The following is a 17,609-nucleotide window of genomic DNA, read 5'->3' as shown; positions in this document are numbered from 1 at the left end:
GGGGGGTGTAAGGGGGGGTGGGAGGCACATCTGCACTGCAAAATAAACAATAATTACAACCACCAACCAAACAACAAAGTAACAGCTAAGGGGAGAAAAAAAACCCCAACCAAACACTTTAAATCAAGGACTTTTGGAAATCAGAGCTCCCAGAAATTGTACCATTAATAAGGAGGGGAAAGAAAAGAGGCGAGAAATCCAGCGACCATGGGCCAGCCTGGCTTCCTAGCGTGTACTTTCTGTTCTCTCTCCTTTTTCCCAAGGTAATTGCAGTCTGCCGAGAGGGAGTTAAATGGGATTAAAAGATCTGTGTAAGCAAAAGGACCCAGAAGAGAAGGAGGAAGGAGTGAGCCGTCCGGGCCAGGGGGTGTCTTTGACACAGCTGAGCCCCTTAGAGAGGCAGAGAGCTGAGCTCCTGGGAAGGATGTACCCACAAACCGGCCTGACCCCCTTTTTCTGATGGATTGCTGCAAAAATTGCCCGAAAGAGACAATGCACTAAACGTGATGGAGCCGGAATCAGAGCCGGTCTCCAGACTCAGAGCTACAGCAGCAGGCAGGGGGTGAGTACAAAGTCCGGCTTCTCCCGGCGCTTGGGGAAAGGGAATCCCGGGCGGGACGGGGGTGCAGGGGAGCCGGGAAGGGAAGAGCGGGGTCGGGAAGGGAGCTCTGCTCCCGGGAATGGGCTGGGGGGGAGACATTCCTCTGCCAGGGGATGATGTGAAAACTCCTGGGCTGGAGAGGAGAATGAGCTGGGAGAGAAGGGAGGCCACGCTGCTGGAGCAGGGGAAGGGGGGGGAGCGGGGCTGCGGTGTGCGGAAGGGGTGAGAGCGGGAAGCTTGGAGCCGGGAAGGGCAGGAAAACCCCCAAACAGCCCTTATCCCCATCCCCATGCACCCGGGATAGAAGCCCCCAGCGCGGGAGCAGCTCCGGGGGGATGTTCTCCCCATGCGGGATGCAGGAAGCGGCGATTCCAGCGCCCCGCTCCTCCTCGCACACCTCCACCGGGCACTGGGGGGGCCCCGCAGCCCTTCCTGCGGTGCTGCTCCTCGACCTCGTTCCCTCGGGATATGGGGGCAGGAATACCTGGGATCGTCCTCCGGGAAGCGGGAGAACCGCGGGTGAGGCGGAGGGTGCTGGTGGCACGATCCCCGCGTGTCCGCTGCACCCACGGGCGCACAATTGCTTCTTCGCATGCATGTATACGTGTGTATGAATAAACCCACCGCTCGCACACCCCCATTCTCGCACAGCCGGGACCCGCTTTTCCTATCCCCATTGTTAAATCTGTTGTTGTTGTTGTTGGTTTCCCTCCCGGCGAGCAGCAAAGGGTTAAGCGCTGTTGGTTGCGTTGTCGGATGTAATGATAATTTACCGACACTCCCTTGGAAAAGGCTGGGATTCTTCTGCCTGGCAGTTGGGGAAAGTTGTGAGCAGGATCCCTCTGCTCCTGCCAGGAGGGGCTGGGAGATGGGATGAAAGGAGGGAGAAAAGGGGTGATGGGATTTGGGAATACCCCCCCTCCATCCCTTTGCACCCCGGTGTCACCCCTCCGCCGGCAGCCGCAGCTTGCATGTGGATGAATGTGCAGTTTCCTTTGTAGGCTGGGGCAGGCTCTCCCTGCCTGTGTCTGTGTGAGTGGAGTTATGTGGAGAGAAGCAGGACTGCTCCCAGGGGCTGCAAACAGCTCTCCTCGAGGTTTTGTGGGGGTTTGTGTTCGAAAGGACCGGATTTCAGTGCTTTAGAGTGGTTTTTTGTGCAGACGTGGCTACGGCATGCTTAGGGATGCTGGTAACTGCATCTCTCAGTTGCACCTTTTTGATGCTGGGCATGGTGTGCAGGGAAGTGCCAGCATGGGACTGTGTGATGGGATCTGTGTGTCAAAGATGAAGTGGAAAAGGGAACGCACAGATAAAGATTGCTTTGAAAGACCAAGAGCAGCTTCACAACGAAGGGCCCCCGTGCTGGGGGGGATACTTGGCACAAGGCACAGACACTGCACAGGGCTTCAAGTTGTGAGCAGGATGGAGGTGACCACAGCCATGGTACAGACAAGGATGGGGATGTCCTGCTTTAGTCCCAGGAGAATCAGATCCTGCTGAGGATGGGTTTAGGAAATGATGATTCTGCTGCTTGCTCGCTGCAGGTCTACATCTGGTTTTGCATCTGTGTCCCAGGCCAGCGCTGTGCACGGGGTTTGTGCTGCAGTGCCATGGGAAATGTGCGCTTCAGTCTCTTCTGGTGACTCCGAGTGCGTGTGCCTTTTGTTCCCAGGATCTCCTCTGGCTCCAGTACCTCACCAGCGTGCTGCTGATCCGTTCCCTCCTCAGCAGAGGTCGCTTGCTGCCCTTCACATTATCTCCCGATGGGCTTTTTGGTGCTGGGCTTTGATTTGCTTGGCAAAGTGCTGTGCATCCTATCCTGGATGTGTCTGTCTTGGAGAGGGTCCTCTGAGCCCAGAGCTGGCTTGTGCCTGGGCTCACCAGGCCACCCTTGTGCCATCGAGTCATCCTCAGGGAGGGCTGTGCTGCCTGAGGGCAGCTTGTAATGGGAATGTTCTGGTGCATTCCCGCGTGGCATTGGGGGTTCCTGCTTATCCCAGTGCTCCTGCAGCATCCTCTGGAGCTGGGCTGGTGGCTGAGGAGCTGCCAGATGTGCAGGAGAGCTGCGGATGGGAGTGGGAAGGAGGAGCAGTTGCAGCGTGTGCTGAAGCTTTGTCCTGGCTCAAGCATCCAGAGCTTGTAAAACCAGAAGAACACAAAGGTTTTGCAGGCTCTGTGAGCTCCAAGTGCCCCTCTTGGTCATTTCTGCTGATGCATCTTGAGAATGCACAGGCTCATTGAACCACAGGAGAAGGTTTTGCATTCAGCCATGCACTGAGCACGTCTCCAGGCAGCAGCACTCAGCTGTGGTTGTGCCACCCTGGCCCCTTCCAGCCCTGCTGCTCCGTGTTGGCCATGGAGGAGGTCTGTGGATGCTCTTGGGTGCCTGCTTGCTGTCACAGCCCTGGGATGTCGGTGTGATGCTGCTCTGGGCTGCCTGGTCCACGTGCTGGGTGAGGGAGCTGTACACATAGTGCTACAGCATCTGGGTGGGTCAGCCCCAGAAAGGCCTGGAGGAAGGCACAGGTCCTGATTTAAGTGGAAAAGACCACAGCATGCAAGCCAAGCAGGGGATGTGGGGACGTTATGGCACTGCTGGACAAATTCAGCCTTGGGAGCAACAGGCAAGCAAATGATGTGTGTGTGCTTGGTGCCTTGGGAGTCAACTGCAGAGCTTCTTGGAGCTGTGTCCCAGGAAGGGAGGGCAGTGTCACAGGCACAAGCTGAGGTTCAGTGTCCAGGTCTCCCTCCTGCTGCATCAATGTGCATCTCTAAGCAGGTCCCTTCAAAGCTCCAGCTTCAACCCCTTTCTGCAATGAGTCAGGGGGATAAAATCTGCCCTGCTTGAAACCAGTGTTTATGGAGGCTTCATTATTGACCGAGGGTTGCCCAGGTCTTGTGCTGAGGGGCTTGTAGGAAGTCCGTGATCAGAGACAGACGCTGAGCATGTGGGTCCTTCCCCCTCCCTCTTTCTTTGCCAATTTGTTGGGGGCATAAGTAGAAATGATGGACACTCAGTGAAGTGCAAACGGAAACAATGGGGAATTCTATACGGCTCTGCCAAACCCCATTCACAAAATGAAGGAATGCAAAGGCGCTTGTTGGAAGGACAAAAAGAGGAGTTAGATGACAGATCACGCTTAGCACTGCTGTTTGTCGAGGGCTCCAGTTACTAACTGAGAACACAAAGGCAAGGGCCTGTAGTGAGTGTTGTCACTTCACACAGCAGCAAAGTCAATAACACAGGCAGAGAGGGGTGGGCAGCTTAGAGGAGACGGAGTAATGGGTTGTCAGGGAAGTTCCCCTATTGGGAAGCTGCTGAGAGGTGTATGGAGGGTGTTTCAGTCATCACAGCCGTGTCAGTCCTGCATCTAGGAGGTGAGGAGCTGGGTAGTTCTGGGCCAGCTTTGTGCAATGAATACCTAAGCTCTAGATCCCAATTAGGAGGGTAAGTACCAGTGGTTTGAAACCCATCATCCCTCTGCCTGCAGATATCGGGTATAAACCCATTGAAAGAACAAGGTGTCTGCGGGAGGGAGGCTTGGTCACACTGATGTCTCCCCATTCTGCATATGCAGATCTGCGTCTCCCTCCTGGAGAAGGGAAAACCAAGAGGAAGTGCAAGTTCTGGGGGAGGAAATATCAGCTCCTTATGGATCCAGACCGTCCTGTGCCTGGCTGATGCGCAGGCTTTAGGAGAGCAAAGCTGCTTTGCAGTAGTTGAGACCTTTTACTGTACCACTGCCAGGAGCAATGTCCTTCCCCTTGATGAATGATTGCTCCCTTTTGTCAGCCCCTTATGGGTCCCTCCTTCGCCACTGGGGGCCTCCGAAGGAAGCAGCAGCTTTTTCTGGGCTGCAGTTGCAGATATCTACAGGCACAGAGCACTGAGGGCATTTCCATCCGGAATTAAGGTTAGATTGGGCAGAAACGGTGCCAGAGAAACCCTGGGGATCCCTGGGTTTGCACACACGCTCCAAACACTGGGGCAGGGTGGAGGAGTTCAGACTTTTCCATCCAGGATCACCACAAGGATGGGTTGGAGCCTGGCCTGGAGAGTTTCCCATCTTAGTGAGTGTCCCTATTTGGGCTACTGGAGTGTCGAGTAATAATGGTGTGGCAATCTTCATAACCCTCTGCTCAGAACGCTGGTAAAGCGCTGATGTCCCACTTCATCTTCTCCTTATGGCTTCACATGCAATGAATTCCTAGTGACATCTATAAATCAGGTTTGATAAACCTGTGCCTAGGAGGAGCAGGATGGATTCTGGATGTTTTATGTGCCTGATGCTGGATGAGATTGAATTTCATTCTCCCCCACCTAATACTGACAGTTTCTCCATCACTCTAAGGTACCTCAGTGTTTTTTGAATGACCATGGAAATGTGTGTCTCTGGGCGTATTTGCTTGTGTGCTTTCTTTTGTGTCTTAAAAACAGAGATGCTGAATGGGGGTTAAAAATGGACGCCATTGCGGTCATCTCCCTTAGCATGCTGGGCTTTGCAACAGGGCCTGTGTACACCAGACAAAACTCTTTGGCTGGAGGAATAAATCAATAGCTGGTTTATATTGCAGAAAGGGTCCAGTAAAGGTTTAAGCAGGGTTGATACAGGGACATCTGTGTAACTGTGTATTCCCATTGCTCTCTCCAGAAACTGAGGGTGAGAGGAGAAATAGACTTTCCAGAAGTCTGCTCTGCAAAGGATGATACTAGTGCAGAATAAGACTTCTACCCTAAAAGCTGGCAGTGGAATCGATGTCATGGTGTGATTTGAAGCCTCAGTATGTAGGTTGTGATTTTTGTTTCTCATTGACTTACCAAAACCGCCTGGGGGTCCTGTATCACCTCCAGTCTTGTGCAAAGGATCATAAGCAGCAGAGACATTTCCTTTTATAAGATGTTCTGTCTGATCTACAGCTAGAAATGTAGATTTGCTATTCTTGAAAACCCATTTTCAGCGTCCAGCTGCCTTTCTGGTCTTTTGGACAGAAAAGAATGCACCTGAGTGGAGGAGAATGGGGAGAGAATTGTTTTTCCACCCTGCAAGAGTGCAATTTCGAAGACGTTTCCTCGCTATGAATGAGGGAGAAAACCAAATAAAGCCCATGTAGCATTTTCCTCAGCTTCAACCCATCACCTAAGCAAAAAAGACGTCAAAATCATTTGGACTTCTTTTTTAAGACAGGGGCAAGTCTTTTCATTTAAAAAAGCTGAAGTTGTTCCAACCAGTTCCAGAAAAGTGGAGTATTGGCTGATCACAGCTATTTTACAGATTGCTTCAGCTTTGTCAAACTTGCACTTTTTTGGAGGATAATTCCTGACCAAGGCTTCCCTAGAGACTATTGTTTTACTACTGACCTTAGCTCAGCGCAGTGCTTTATTCCAGTGGTTGTCAGCTAAGAACCAATATGTCCAACAGGATTTTTCCTTTACTGTTGCTCTTGGGGCTGCCACCTTGACTTTACTGGGGCTGCAGCAGCAAGACATGCTACACACAAGCCAACTGAAGAGGTGATAACTCTCCTTTAGCGTCCAGGTCACCACTTGCTGCTCTCGGAAATCTAATCTTTGAGTGCGCAGTGAGAAGGTGGCAAGTGAGCCTGGAAGCTGAAAACCCAGGGCATGGTTTTGCAGTTCATAGACTCATAGAATAATTAGGGTTAGAAGGGACCTTAGGATCATCTAGTCCCAACCACGCACTAGACAATGTCACCTGAGACTCCATCCAACCTGGCCTCCATCCTCTTGGATGGAGCAGTTGTGTGCTAATGAACAGTTGTGATTTCATCAGGTCTCTGTGTTGGTGCAGACCATCATGTACAGAGACCTCCTGCCCTGAGGCCCTGCCAAAAGTGATGGCTCAACCTTCTGGTTTCTTTAATGGGAGCTCCTCAGGAAACTTATTCTTGGCTGCTACCTCCTCGCTTGGAGGACCATTAAGGTTGAGAAGTGTTATTGCCAGTCTTTGTGCTTCTCTATCCCTCTCTGTTGTCTTTTGCCATGTACTTTTGGCATTGCTTAGTTCCCATGGACTGATCACAGAAGTTCACAAAGAGAAGTGAAGCAAATTCAAGCTGCATTCAGTAGCTTCAGTTTGCTGTAAAGGGAGTTTGCACTGGGAAAATTTTAGGCCTCACATGAGCTTGCATAATATGTATTTGGGGGCACTTCTTCACCTAGCGACTAGCAATGGGATCCTCATTCTGGTATTCATAGGCTTTGTGCAATAAGAGAAATGCCTTTAGTGGGTACCTCTTGATAGAGTCTCTGTGGAAATCACTGCCTGTGGAATGATGCTGAGATAAAGGCAAGGTGAGTTTGATTGCTCTATATAAGGCGAAGAATCTTCCTTTATTATTGCTCCTCAAGCTGCTTATGCAATCCTGTCACTGCAGAGTTGTAGCGGAAAAAGAGCCTGCATTATAAAGCCCTGCCATAATTACCAGCCCCATCAGTCACAGTTCTGCCATTTGGAACCTGCTTTTGCTTTTTCCATTAAGTTGGTAAACTTTGCCAAAGTGTTTTTCTTCAGCATTCTGGCACCCAGCCCCGCTCTCTGCTCTTACAGTATTGGCTGTGTTGAGGGGTCCAGGAGCAGGGCTGAGGCCAGCTGGATCCCACGCTGAGCATTCATCTCCTTTATAGTCCCGTCAGTGTCAGTGGAATGAAATTACGTGCTGGATTTTCCTCTAAGGCTTGTTCCCTTCACTGTTGTTGGTCAAGGAGGGCTTTGGAAGCCAATTGGGATTGTGAAGGTGTCCCTCAAAGAAAGATCTGGACTTTGTTAGGTGTTATTAATGCTTCTGAGGCTCCTGCAGCCCTTGGTGTTCATGTCATGTTGGTCATCCCCTTCCCCTCATTTTCTCATGCCCTCTTCAGGCAGCCAAACCCAGTTGATGATACCCAGCAAGGATCTTTGCCCAATGCACATGTAGAATTGCATCCACATCTTAAAACTCCATTGTTCTTTGAGCATGGAAATGCAGGTTTTCCCATAAAGTGGATTTTAGCCTCTTTTAAGTCATACAAGGGCTGCTAAAGGCAGCCATGAAGACTCATCCTGTTCTGCTTCCCCTCCTACATCCCTGGAATGAACTGGAACAACAGCTCTCTGTGGAGCCAGCAGTGTCTTCAATTTGGCAGCGGTGTCCCATGGGATGAAGTGGGCAGAAAACAGTCAGGTCTCTCCTTTTGGAGATCTCTTGAGCACAGTGAGGGTTTCCTGGTTAGCATATGGCTGGCTAGGGGACATGGCAGAAGAATACCATGATTTGGCTGTTCCAACCTGGTTTTCCTTCATGCGTAAACTAAAAGCAGCCCCAGAGCTCCTGAAATGAGCAGGCCGGTGTCAGGGTAATGGAAAAGAGCAAAGAACGATGTGGTTCATCTCATTTGTTTCCCAGCCCATGCAGTGCTTCTCCAGTATTTTGTCCCTTCAAGCATTAAAGTATGAGTTAGTGGCTGGATTCCTGCATGGATTTTTACACTCAAGGCCAGGTTTCCCCACTGACGCGTAAATCACCGTGGCTTCATTTTAGCTGTGGGAAAAGGGTCTCCTGCACTGAGGGAGGATCTGGCCCAGGGTAACATACTGTCTCAGAGGATGCTTCCTTGTGCTAAAGCTTGATGGCAGGAGAAAAGTGGTCTCTAATCCCACGTGATAAATGATGTCTCTTTGTCTGGTCCAAAGAGAGGAGCAAGCTGCACTTTGGCATTGCTTTGCATATCCCAGTGTTCGTGCTGGCTTGGCTGAAACGAAGAACAACCTGTGAGTGTCCCACACCGCTTTCTTCTGGCTGAGGGCTTTCGGTAGTTTACATTTTTGTCCCTCCAGCAGCCCTTGCTGATCAAGCTGTTAAACATCATCTCGAGAAGATGAGGGAATTCAATCTTCAAACTTTCCACTGTCAGCTTTAAGGGAGCTGAACCAAGGAGTTTCCTATGTTCGTTATTTGGCTGCAAATCAGAGTAGTTGGTGAGGGAAGGGGGGGACTTCACCTACCTTTCTGGTAAAAGCTTTCCTCTCTGCTGCTGTGTTCAATGGCACTTCAAGGCTTAAAGTAGAGCTAATAGAAAGGTTTGACCAATTCCCTCTTAGGCATGAAGGGGTCTGTAAGAACACTGTGCTCTGGGAGTCTGCAGCTCTACCAAGCTAATGAGAAAGCCATTAATTGCAGCAGCAAAGTGCTGAGTGGTTTTAAGCTGCTCCCATCTTTGTATCTGGGTGTAAAATGAGGAATAGATCCATGGAGGGTTTTGTACATTTGGAGTATTTTTAAGCATAAAGACTCAGAGCTTGTTTGCTGAGATGCAGGCAACGTGTCACTGTGTGTCAGCCCATTTCCTACCCATACCCTTACAAACATCACATACTCCTGGCACATCTTTCAACCTCCCAGTTTGGAATTATTCCTCCATCCTCTCATTTAGGATGTTCTGTCTTAGATGGGGTGAGTGCCGAAGAGTAGCAGTGGTGACTGCTGGCCTGGCACTGATGTCCCTGCATCTCAAAAAGCTGGTCTGGTCCTAGTTCAACGCTTGATCAATGGCCCCTAATACCAGTGAGAAAACGTTCCACTGAGTTCAGCAGGCTTTAGATGACTTTTATGTATTAAAATGGGATCTCAGTCAGAAGAAAGTGCAGTTCTGCTGAGCGTTCATTCTCCATATCCCAGAGATGTGTGGGCACTGACTCTACTAGACTTGTGATCAAGGAGAAGACCCTTAAAAGGGGGGCTGCTTTTTGCTACTAATATTGTATAAACTCACTATTTTTTTTTCTCTTCCATTTCTAGGGGATTCTGCTTTCTCTGGACTGTTTTATGTTTTACCTGGTTCCTGGGATTCACACAGGGAAATTCTGAAGGTAAATCACACTTTTCTTTCTCTTTTCAACCAACGTAAAAGCCAAATGCTTGGGTCTCAGTTCAGGTCTATCATTTGGTAGTCTCTGAGCCTAATGGACAGAATTAGATGCACTTATTGCTGATCTTTCCAGTACTGGCGCTATAGATGATGCAGTTAACAGCTGGCAAAAGAGCCAGGTTTTACAGGTGATTACATGCCTCACAGGGGTTCCAGAAGTACCTCTCTGTCTGGTGGAACTGGTGGGATAGAGGCACTAAAATGTCATTGGCATCTACCTGCACTTGCTGGGACTTAACTGCTTTCAGAAAGTGCCTCTTGAGGCCAGGGCTTTAAGGAATTAAGCGTCTCTGGCAGAAGGGTTTTTCCTTGCAACCCAGCCCTGCCTCTGCAGGCACGCGGGATGTTGCGCATGTAGAAATGATGTGAGTTCTGAAAGTAAAGGCAAATTCAAGGAAGAAAAATGTCACTGGGTTGGTTAATAGTAGAATGACTATGGTTCAGTCTCTGTGCTGCAGTAGGAGTGTTCTGTAAGGGAGGGATCACACACCCTCACCCTGTCTTTACATCCCTTCTCCAGGCATCACCTTCCTAGTGCTGCTGGGGACAGGACAAAAAGTTGGGGTATAATAATCAAAGAGATGGAAAGCTTCAGAGCCAACAGAAACAATTGTCTTTTACAGTTGATAGCAGGAGCTGAGCGCCTCTGCAGCTTCTGTTTGTCAAGGAGCCATCTCCTCTTAAAATAGTAACACCTCTTCCACATGGATGCTTTACACGGGTTCATGTTGGAACTGAGCAGCTTCCTCTGCAAGCGGCAGACAACAATAAGTGGACTAGCAGGCTCCAGGGCTCTCCTCTTAGTCTGTAAAACATGAAGGAAAAACAGCAAGTTGGTTGGTGCTCAGTCCATGGAGCACTTTTTTACAGGGGAAAAAGGAAAATCCATCCCTGCCATCAGCAATCCTGAAAAATGTCATATTTTCCAGCTTGTGCCTCAATGCAGAAGAGGTGAACATCTGGCTGAATCACTTAGTCAAGCAGTTTTCAGAGCAAGTTTTATGTCAGCTCATAAAGAGGCAGAACAAATACTGTGTCTTGGCATCTGTCTTTTCAAGGTGATTTTTAATACGCTGTTCAGACTCATCTCTATCCATCATTTTAATCCCATGATGATTATGGGTGGTGCCATGGCTTTTAGTTGTTACCATGAACCGAGAGGAAACTCACTTTGCTCCTATAGCATTACCTTAGTGTGGTGGATAACTCCCCTCTAAGATGCTTTCTCTGTGATGTGCTTGGTTTCTCCACAATCAGACAGTCTCTTCCTTGGGGTACCAGAAAGCCAACACTTCCAAGGAAGCACAAGCTGTAAGGAAACACGGATGGCTTGAGGCTGTATTATCACTCAGAACTTCCAAACATGAGATTTACAAAAGCAACAAGAGCTTGTTTGTAGATCTGTGTGAGGATGAAATTGAGCCAAAGCCGTGGGCTTTTGAAAACACTGTAGTTTTACTATAAGGCTTAGGGGTCTTCCTGCATACTGGAAAATCAGGGAACACAGAGGATGGTTTTTCCATAAGTGTTACAAATCCAAAACATCATGAGGTTAGTGAGTTCATCTGATGTGCACTGACTAAGGGTCTGGGCAGTAACTTTTGGAAGCATAGTGTTTATTCAACCCAATTTTAGCTGCGGGCATCACATCTCAGCTGCTGGAATCTAGGAAGCTCCAAGTTATTCCTCTCCTGCCTTTTGGCTCTTGTGAAGCTTTTTGTGTGGGGAAAAAGGGAGGGAAAGAGAGTGATGGGATGGAGAGCAATAAAACATTTTATCCCTTCTTTCAGAAATGAGCATGTGGTTGTTCAGGAATCTCTGTGCATCTCACTTTGTGTTGCAACAGGAATGCTTGTAACTAGCTTGAAGGCACCTGGGACCAGGCGGCTCGAAGTAAATGTGTTTTTCAATATGTGTTTTGATGGAAAAATCTACAGAGGAAAAAATTTGAAGGGGAAAAAAATGCTTTGCTAAACTAAGCTATTTAAGGAAGCCAAGAATTACCTTGTGTTTTATGGTAGCTGATGACATGCCATCATCCCAGGGGACATGCCCCGCCGACAGTCGGCATGGGATGGAGAGGCAGATGGGCTGGATGCACTGGAGACCTGAGCTGTGTGTCTGGACCTGGTGCTGGAAAGTCCACATTCATGTCCTTTATGAGGTCTCTTTTTCGTCAGGTTTTGCGTAGGCATCTAGAATTTGGCTCTACCTTAGTAGGTTCAGAGCGAAGGAGTGTTTGGGTTGTGCTGTTTTTCCTTTAAGCCCTGCTGGATGCAGTTGGACTGGTATTGCAAATAGCAGCAGCATCCTCTGAGCAGGGACACATCCTTATGTCTTTGCAGAACAGCTACCAAATGAATAGTGTAAAGCATCTCCGCCAGTAGAGACACCACTGTCTGTCTCTGGGAGGGAATCTAAAAATACATGTAGAAGTTGGACTCTACCACCTAGTTTAAGTGGTAAACGTATTTCCTTAGGACTAAATCCTGCTGCCTTTGAAGTCTGTGGCAAGGGTCCCACTTGACTTTGTTAAACCCAGGCTTTGGCCTTTACTATTTCATGGACTCTGGAGATTATCCAGTGTGAAGATATGGCTGTGATTCCTCCATCCAGTGCAGAGTGGGGAAGGCTTTACCTTTGCTTTGCTGAGGGACAGCCGCATTGGGCAATATAGCAGGGAAGCAGTGGGGGACCAAGGATGTCGTAGTATGGAAGAAGCATCATTATTAACACTTGCACATGTTGTGCAGTGAATTGTTTGCTTTGCATGGAATGGGAATATTTCCATCCTCTTTCACATCTGACACATCTTCTCCATGGCAGTCTCTACTAGAAATGAGTCAAGCTGCCTTAAAAAAGGAAGGTGGGAATAAAACTGAGCCCAGACAAAGTAAATATTGATTGACTTGTTCTTGCAAAAATGGCCAAGGTTTCTGCCAAAGTCAAGGAACAGAGGTTTCCTCATTATTCTTCTCCCTTCCTGGCCAGCAGTATTACAGGCCTCAGACTGGTTGAGTCTACAACCCCTCTGGCTGACACTGAGGATCATTTTTAAGTGCCAGGTCTCCAAATATTGGGTATTGTGATGAATATTTAATAGTTAAGGGTAAAATAAGCCAAATTCCAAAGTCCCTTTAGTGAAGGAGCTTGCTTTTTCTTTGGACAACCTCTGATTTACTTCTTTTAATCAAGGAAAGCTGCAGTCCCATGGTGTTAGGTCATGTGCAGCCATGATTGACACTAGTGCATTTCATAGTTAAATGCTTAACTTGCAAGATCAGCATTTGGATTATACAGCCCAAGTGAGCTTCCCCAAAGAGCACTTAAACGTGAGAGTCAAAGAGTAATGGGGATTGCATTTGGACATGGAAAAGGGAAGGAAATGGTTATCCTAGCTCATTTTCAACCACGGTAGTGTAATGGTAATCACTACAGGCTTTCTTTATCATAGAATCTTTAAGGTTGGAAAAGACCTTTAGGATGATCAAGTCCAACTGTTGATGTAACACTGCCAAGTCCATCACTGAACCATGTCCCTAAGTGCTACATTTGCATGCCTTTTAAATACCTCCAGGGGTGGTGGCTCCCACTGCCCTGGGCAGCCTGTTCTAATGCTTGACATCCCTTTTGGTGAAGACGCTTTTCTTAATATCTAATCTAAACCTCTCCTGGTACAACTTGAGGCCATTTCCTTTTGTCCTGTCACTTGTTACATGGGAGAAGAGACTGACCCGCACCTCACTCCATCCTCCTTTCGGGTAGTTGTGAAGAGCAATAAAGTCCCCCCTGAGCCTCCTTATTTCCAGATTAAACCCCCTTAGGTCTCTCAGGCATTCCTCATCACACTTGCGCTCTAGGCCTTGCACCAGCTTTGTTGCTCTTCTTTGGACATGTTCCAGTATCTCAATGTCTCTTTTGTAGTGAGGAGCCCAGAACTGAATGCGGTATTTGAGGTATGGCCTCGCTAGTGACAAGTACAGGGGACAATCACTGTTCTGCTGTGATAGTACTGACACTTGTAAGTAACTTCTTTTATTAGACCAAATGATTGAGCTGGAGTAAAAGAGTGAGCTTTTGGGTGCATGAGCACCTTTTTCAGGTCTGAGCACATTTACTTCACATAGACCTCAGCACCTTCCCCAGTTCAGTAGTTCAGCTGAGACCGCCACCAGCTGACTCCAGTCTGCATTGCTTTTTCCTGATAATCTGCTTTGGACTCGGAGCTCTGTGTGACACTTGTTAGATCTTGGGGCAAAAACCAAGAGGATTCTATTTGTCTGTCCATTGTGGACTTCTCCTGGGGTTGATGAAGAAAGGACATCAATCCCTCTCATCCTGTCTTGCTCCTAGGTGGCAAATGCTGGAGGCAAGTCTAACCTCTTCTGCTCAGTGGCCTCCATAAGTCATTTCTCATCCTTGCACAAACCAAGTCTGGTTCCTCCAGCCTATTAAAATGAGACTGTAAGATGATCTGCTGGGAAAATATACTGCTTTGAGAACCTGAAGTAGTTCAGTGCAGTCTAGGTGCAATCTTTTCACACTGGGAGGCACCTTTGCTTCCCTAAACCCTTTAGAGTCTCGGAGATCAAAAGCTGCTTCCTACTAATTTGGAGACACACAGATACAAGGCTTTGCTCCCTTTGAAGGTTCTGTTTCTTGCCTTCTGGGGATATAAAATTTTGCAATTGGTCTGTTGTTCAAATTCCTTTCCAGCTGTGTGGTCAGCACTCGGAATTATATCCCAGAGAAGAGGACTATTGGTGCTCAGTGGGACATTTCCTTGTAGCAAGGTCAGCTCCCTCCAGAACAACTGGAGCTGGTCCCTGATGGGACCAAGCTGAGCATGCGCTTGCTCCTAACATGATGTGCAGAAGAGTTACGTGCTCTCCATTCTGAGTATTGGAATGTATATGTGTGAGAGGAGTAGTGGGTTTCCTTCATCCTGTTGCCTTTTAGCATGGATTGGTTTGATGCTCCCCGTACCCACCCAGCCCTTGGGTTGCCCAACACCTCACATTGTCTTTGTGCTTCCCTTTCAGATGTGGATGTTCTTCAAAGACTGGGCCTGTCAGGGAAAAGGCCATCGAGCGGATGGTCCTCATCACGTACAGTTCCTCAAGGAGTCATTCCTTTTAAATCAGGGGTCATCTTCACTCAGCGAGCCCGCGTCGAAGCGCCGCTCAGCACCATCCTTCCCGCAGGCTCCAGCACCGACCTGCTCCTGGTGCTGAGCCTCTGCTCCCACCGCATCAACAACGCTTTTCTCTTTGCTGTCAAGAGCAAAAAGAGGAAACTGCAGCTGGGCATCCAGTTTGTGCCTGGGAAGATCATAGTCTATGTGGGCCACAAGCGCTCTGTATATTTTGATTACAATGTCCACGATGGCCAATGGCACAATCTGGCCATCAACATCCGTGGCCAGACAGTCACTTTATTTACTTCTTGTGGGAAGCGCAGAGTACATGCGGATTTGCATTATAAAAAGGACGAGGCATTGGATCCCCATGGATCTTTCCTCTTCGGGAAGATAAACCAGCACTCAGTGCAGTTTGAAGGAGCCATCTGCCAGTTTGACATTTATCCTTCTGCCACGGCAGCTCATCATTACTGTAAATACCTGAAGAAACAGTGCAGGCAAGCAGATACCTACCGGCCAAACCTGCCCCCTCTCATCCCCCTTCTTCCCAGGGATCCCAATGCCTCCCCCAGTACCCCACGGCATACGGAGCCCTCATTGCAAGGTTTAAGAAACCTGACCACTGCTGCCCCATCCTTGGAGCTTGGCAGGGTCACTGCACCCCTCAAGGCTCGGGGTTCAGGTACAACCATCGCATGGGTATCAACCCCACCATCATCGCCGAGACTGACAACCAAACTCACAAAGGTCACAGTGGCCCCATCTCCTGTTCCATCGAGTACTGAATCACAGCCACCCACTCGTTTGGTCCCTCGGGGCATGGCGACAACCATCAGGGTGTCTCGTCCCACCCCCAGCACACGCATGGAGAAAGCTCCCCTTCCCACTGCCAGAAAGGCCCCACCAACAAGCCAGAGCCCTGCCATGGCCAGGGGGAAGGAGTCCAAGCAAGAGACCAAAAAGAAGATCAACCAAAACCCAACCGTTGAGCCCTCTAAAGTGCCCAGTACTGTAAAGCCAGTGAGGAGGGTGACTGATAACACAACCAGCAACGTCCACTTTGTCACTCTAAGACAGAGCCCAAGCAGTGGGCCTGTTCCAAAGAAGCACGTGCCGTCCCCCACCAGGAAAGTGGATCCTAGTAACATCCCTCTGGTGTACGCCAAACCGCCCCTGGGGTCTGCCCATCCCATCTCCAGAGCCGGGGCACAGGCCTCCAACCTCACAACCCCAGCTGCCGCTGACGGCTATCAGATCTTTGACCCCTTCGGACCCACTCCGTTTCCATTTTTGCTGGGATATCCAGGAGTGAAAGGAGAGAGAGGACCTCAGGTAAGTTCAAGCTCTTGATGCTGACTATTCTCAGTCACAGCTCAGCTGAATGGTTGTCACACCATAACCTACAAGGGTTTCTATAAAGCTTTTAGCAAATAGCAGCCAAGCACTATTATATTCGTGATATCACAACTTTAGCACATATGTTGCTGTAAACTTGAGTGCTCTGTGATGGTGGATGCTCCTTAAGTTTGTGATTAAAGGTACTGTTTCATACTAGATTTAAGAAAGGGGAAAAAACAAATTCTCACCTTCCTTCCTTAAGAGCTGCTGCTTAAAATTTGATGGTTAAGCTGGGGCTCTGTTCCTCACCCCTGGTTTTTCTCAGAGCCAAGAGGGCAGAACTGCTGGTCACCTTCCAAACAAAACCCAAGAGCCTCAGAAACATGCCACAGACTATCTATTACTTAACACTGGTTATTGACTTCTCATGTACCCAAAATTCCCATTTCCAAAAGTGCCCCATTCCAGTAAATGCAAGTACCGAGATTGCTCCAGGATTTATGGTTTTTTAAACAAACTCTCCTCTATTTTTCTGGTGTAAGTTAATTTCTTTTTATTATTTCTCAGAGCCTGCATTTAAAACGTGCAAAGAGCTTCCCTTATAGCTTTCACTACTGCATTCCACACACAATAACCACTCTCAGGGTGTGTATCTTGGCCATCGTAAAAAGTATACACACATTTTGTAATGCTAAAAGCAGTCAGGCCACACTAATTACCTGCTAGCTGCCTTTTCTTTAAGTGCAAGAATGCAAACAGGATCTTTAAACTGGACAGCTTTTAGGAGGATTTGGTGTTCCAACCCCAGCCTTTTGCTATATTGTGTATATGAGGGATTGTATATGTACAAAGAGTTTCTCCCAGACAGAGTCTTGGGTTGCCAAGTTCCAGCCTAGAGCAAATTATTACAGCTGACTTCTTAAAACAGGGAGAGAAGGGTTTACAATGGAAATATTGAGGCTGGCTGAAAGAACACAATCAACAGCACTTGTGCCTGCAAGTGACACCTAAAGTGATAATGGTTGTATCGCCAAGGCCCTGATGGGTGCTTACCTTCCAGGTTTGCATTTCCTGCCTGTCCTATTTCAGAGCGATGTGGTGATTTCTCTCCTTGTCATTTGGATGGGGAGTCACCATCAGGTGTGTTTTGTTCTAAGGTTCCCACTTTGAGAGGTGAAGATGCTCTCCGGGCAGGGGGATGCAGCACTGCGCTCCTGCCCGACTTTACAGGCACATATCCCTGATGCAGGCTTTGTGCTTGGAGGTTTGCTAAATCCCTGAGTAGACAGAATGAGTCTCAGTGGTTTTTCCTTCTGTGCTTCATGGAGAGTCATTTCAGGCATGTTTCCAAGAGGAGAAATGAAGCAATTCTGAGCTTCTCCTAAAACACTGCTTACCTGTAAGGGCTAAATCTCATGGCCTGCTCTGAGCTCAGTGAATTCCTGACCTTTCCCACCTTATTCCCCTGCAAGTGTCATGAGGGTGACGGAGCTCCAAGCGCCCACTTCTCCCTGCAGTGTAAAGAGCTTATTATTGAACTGGAGTGGAAAATCCCTCTCAGCTTGTGAATCATAGCACAGAAACAGATTCAGGCTGTGGAGAGC

At 48.5% G+C, this 17,609-nt stretch overlaps 1 protein-coding gene across 1 annotated transcript in view; it reads left to right on the top strand.

Annotated features, from left to right (window-relative positions):
• Positions 1–506: 506 nt before the first annotated feature.
• Positions 507–17,609, top strand: part of COL27A1 (collagen type XXVII alpha 1 chain) — a gene marked incomplete at its 5' end in the record, with an annotated part of 149,780 nt that continues 132,677 nt past the window's right edge. The window contains 3 exons of the mRNA XM_080630648.1: positions 507–562; positions 9,398–9,468; positions 14,570–15,999. Of these exons, the coding sequence (XP_080486774.1) occupies positions 507–562; positions 9,398–9,468; positions 14,570–15,999 (1,557 nt within the window). The remainder of the gene's footprint in view (positions 563–9,397; positions 9,469–14,569; positions 16,000–17,609) is intronic.

The sequence above is a fragment of the Psittacula echo genome (assembly GCF_963264785.1).
Source record: "Psittacula echo genome assembly, chromosome: 16".
Taxonomy (NCBI): domain Eukaryota; kingdom Metazoa; phylum Chordata; class Aves; order Psittaciformes; family Psittacidae; genus Psittacula; species Psittacula echo.
Note: the sequence above shows the minus strand (reverse complement) of the source record. Positions and strands in the feature narration are given on the sequence as shown.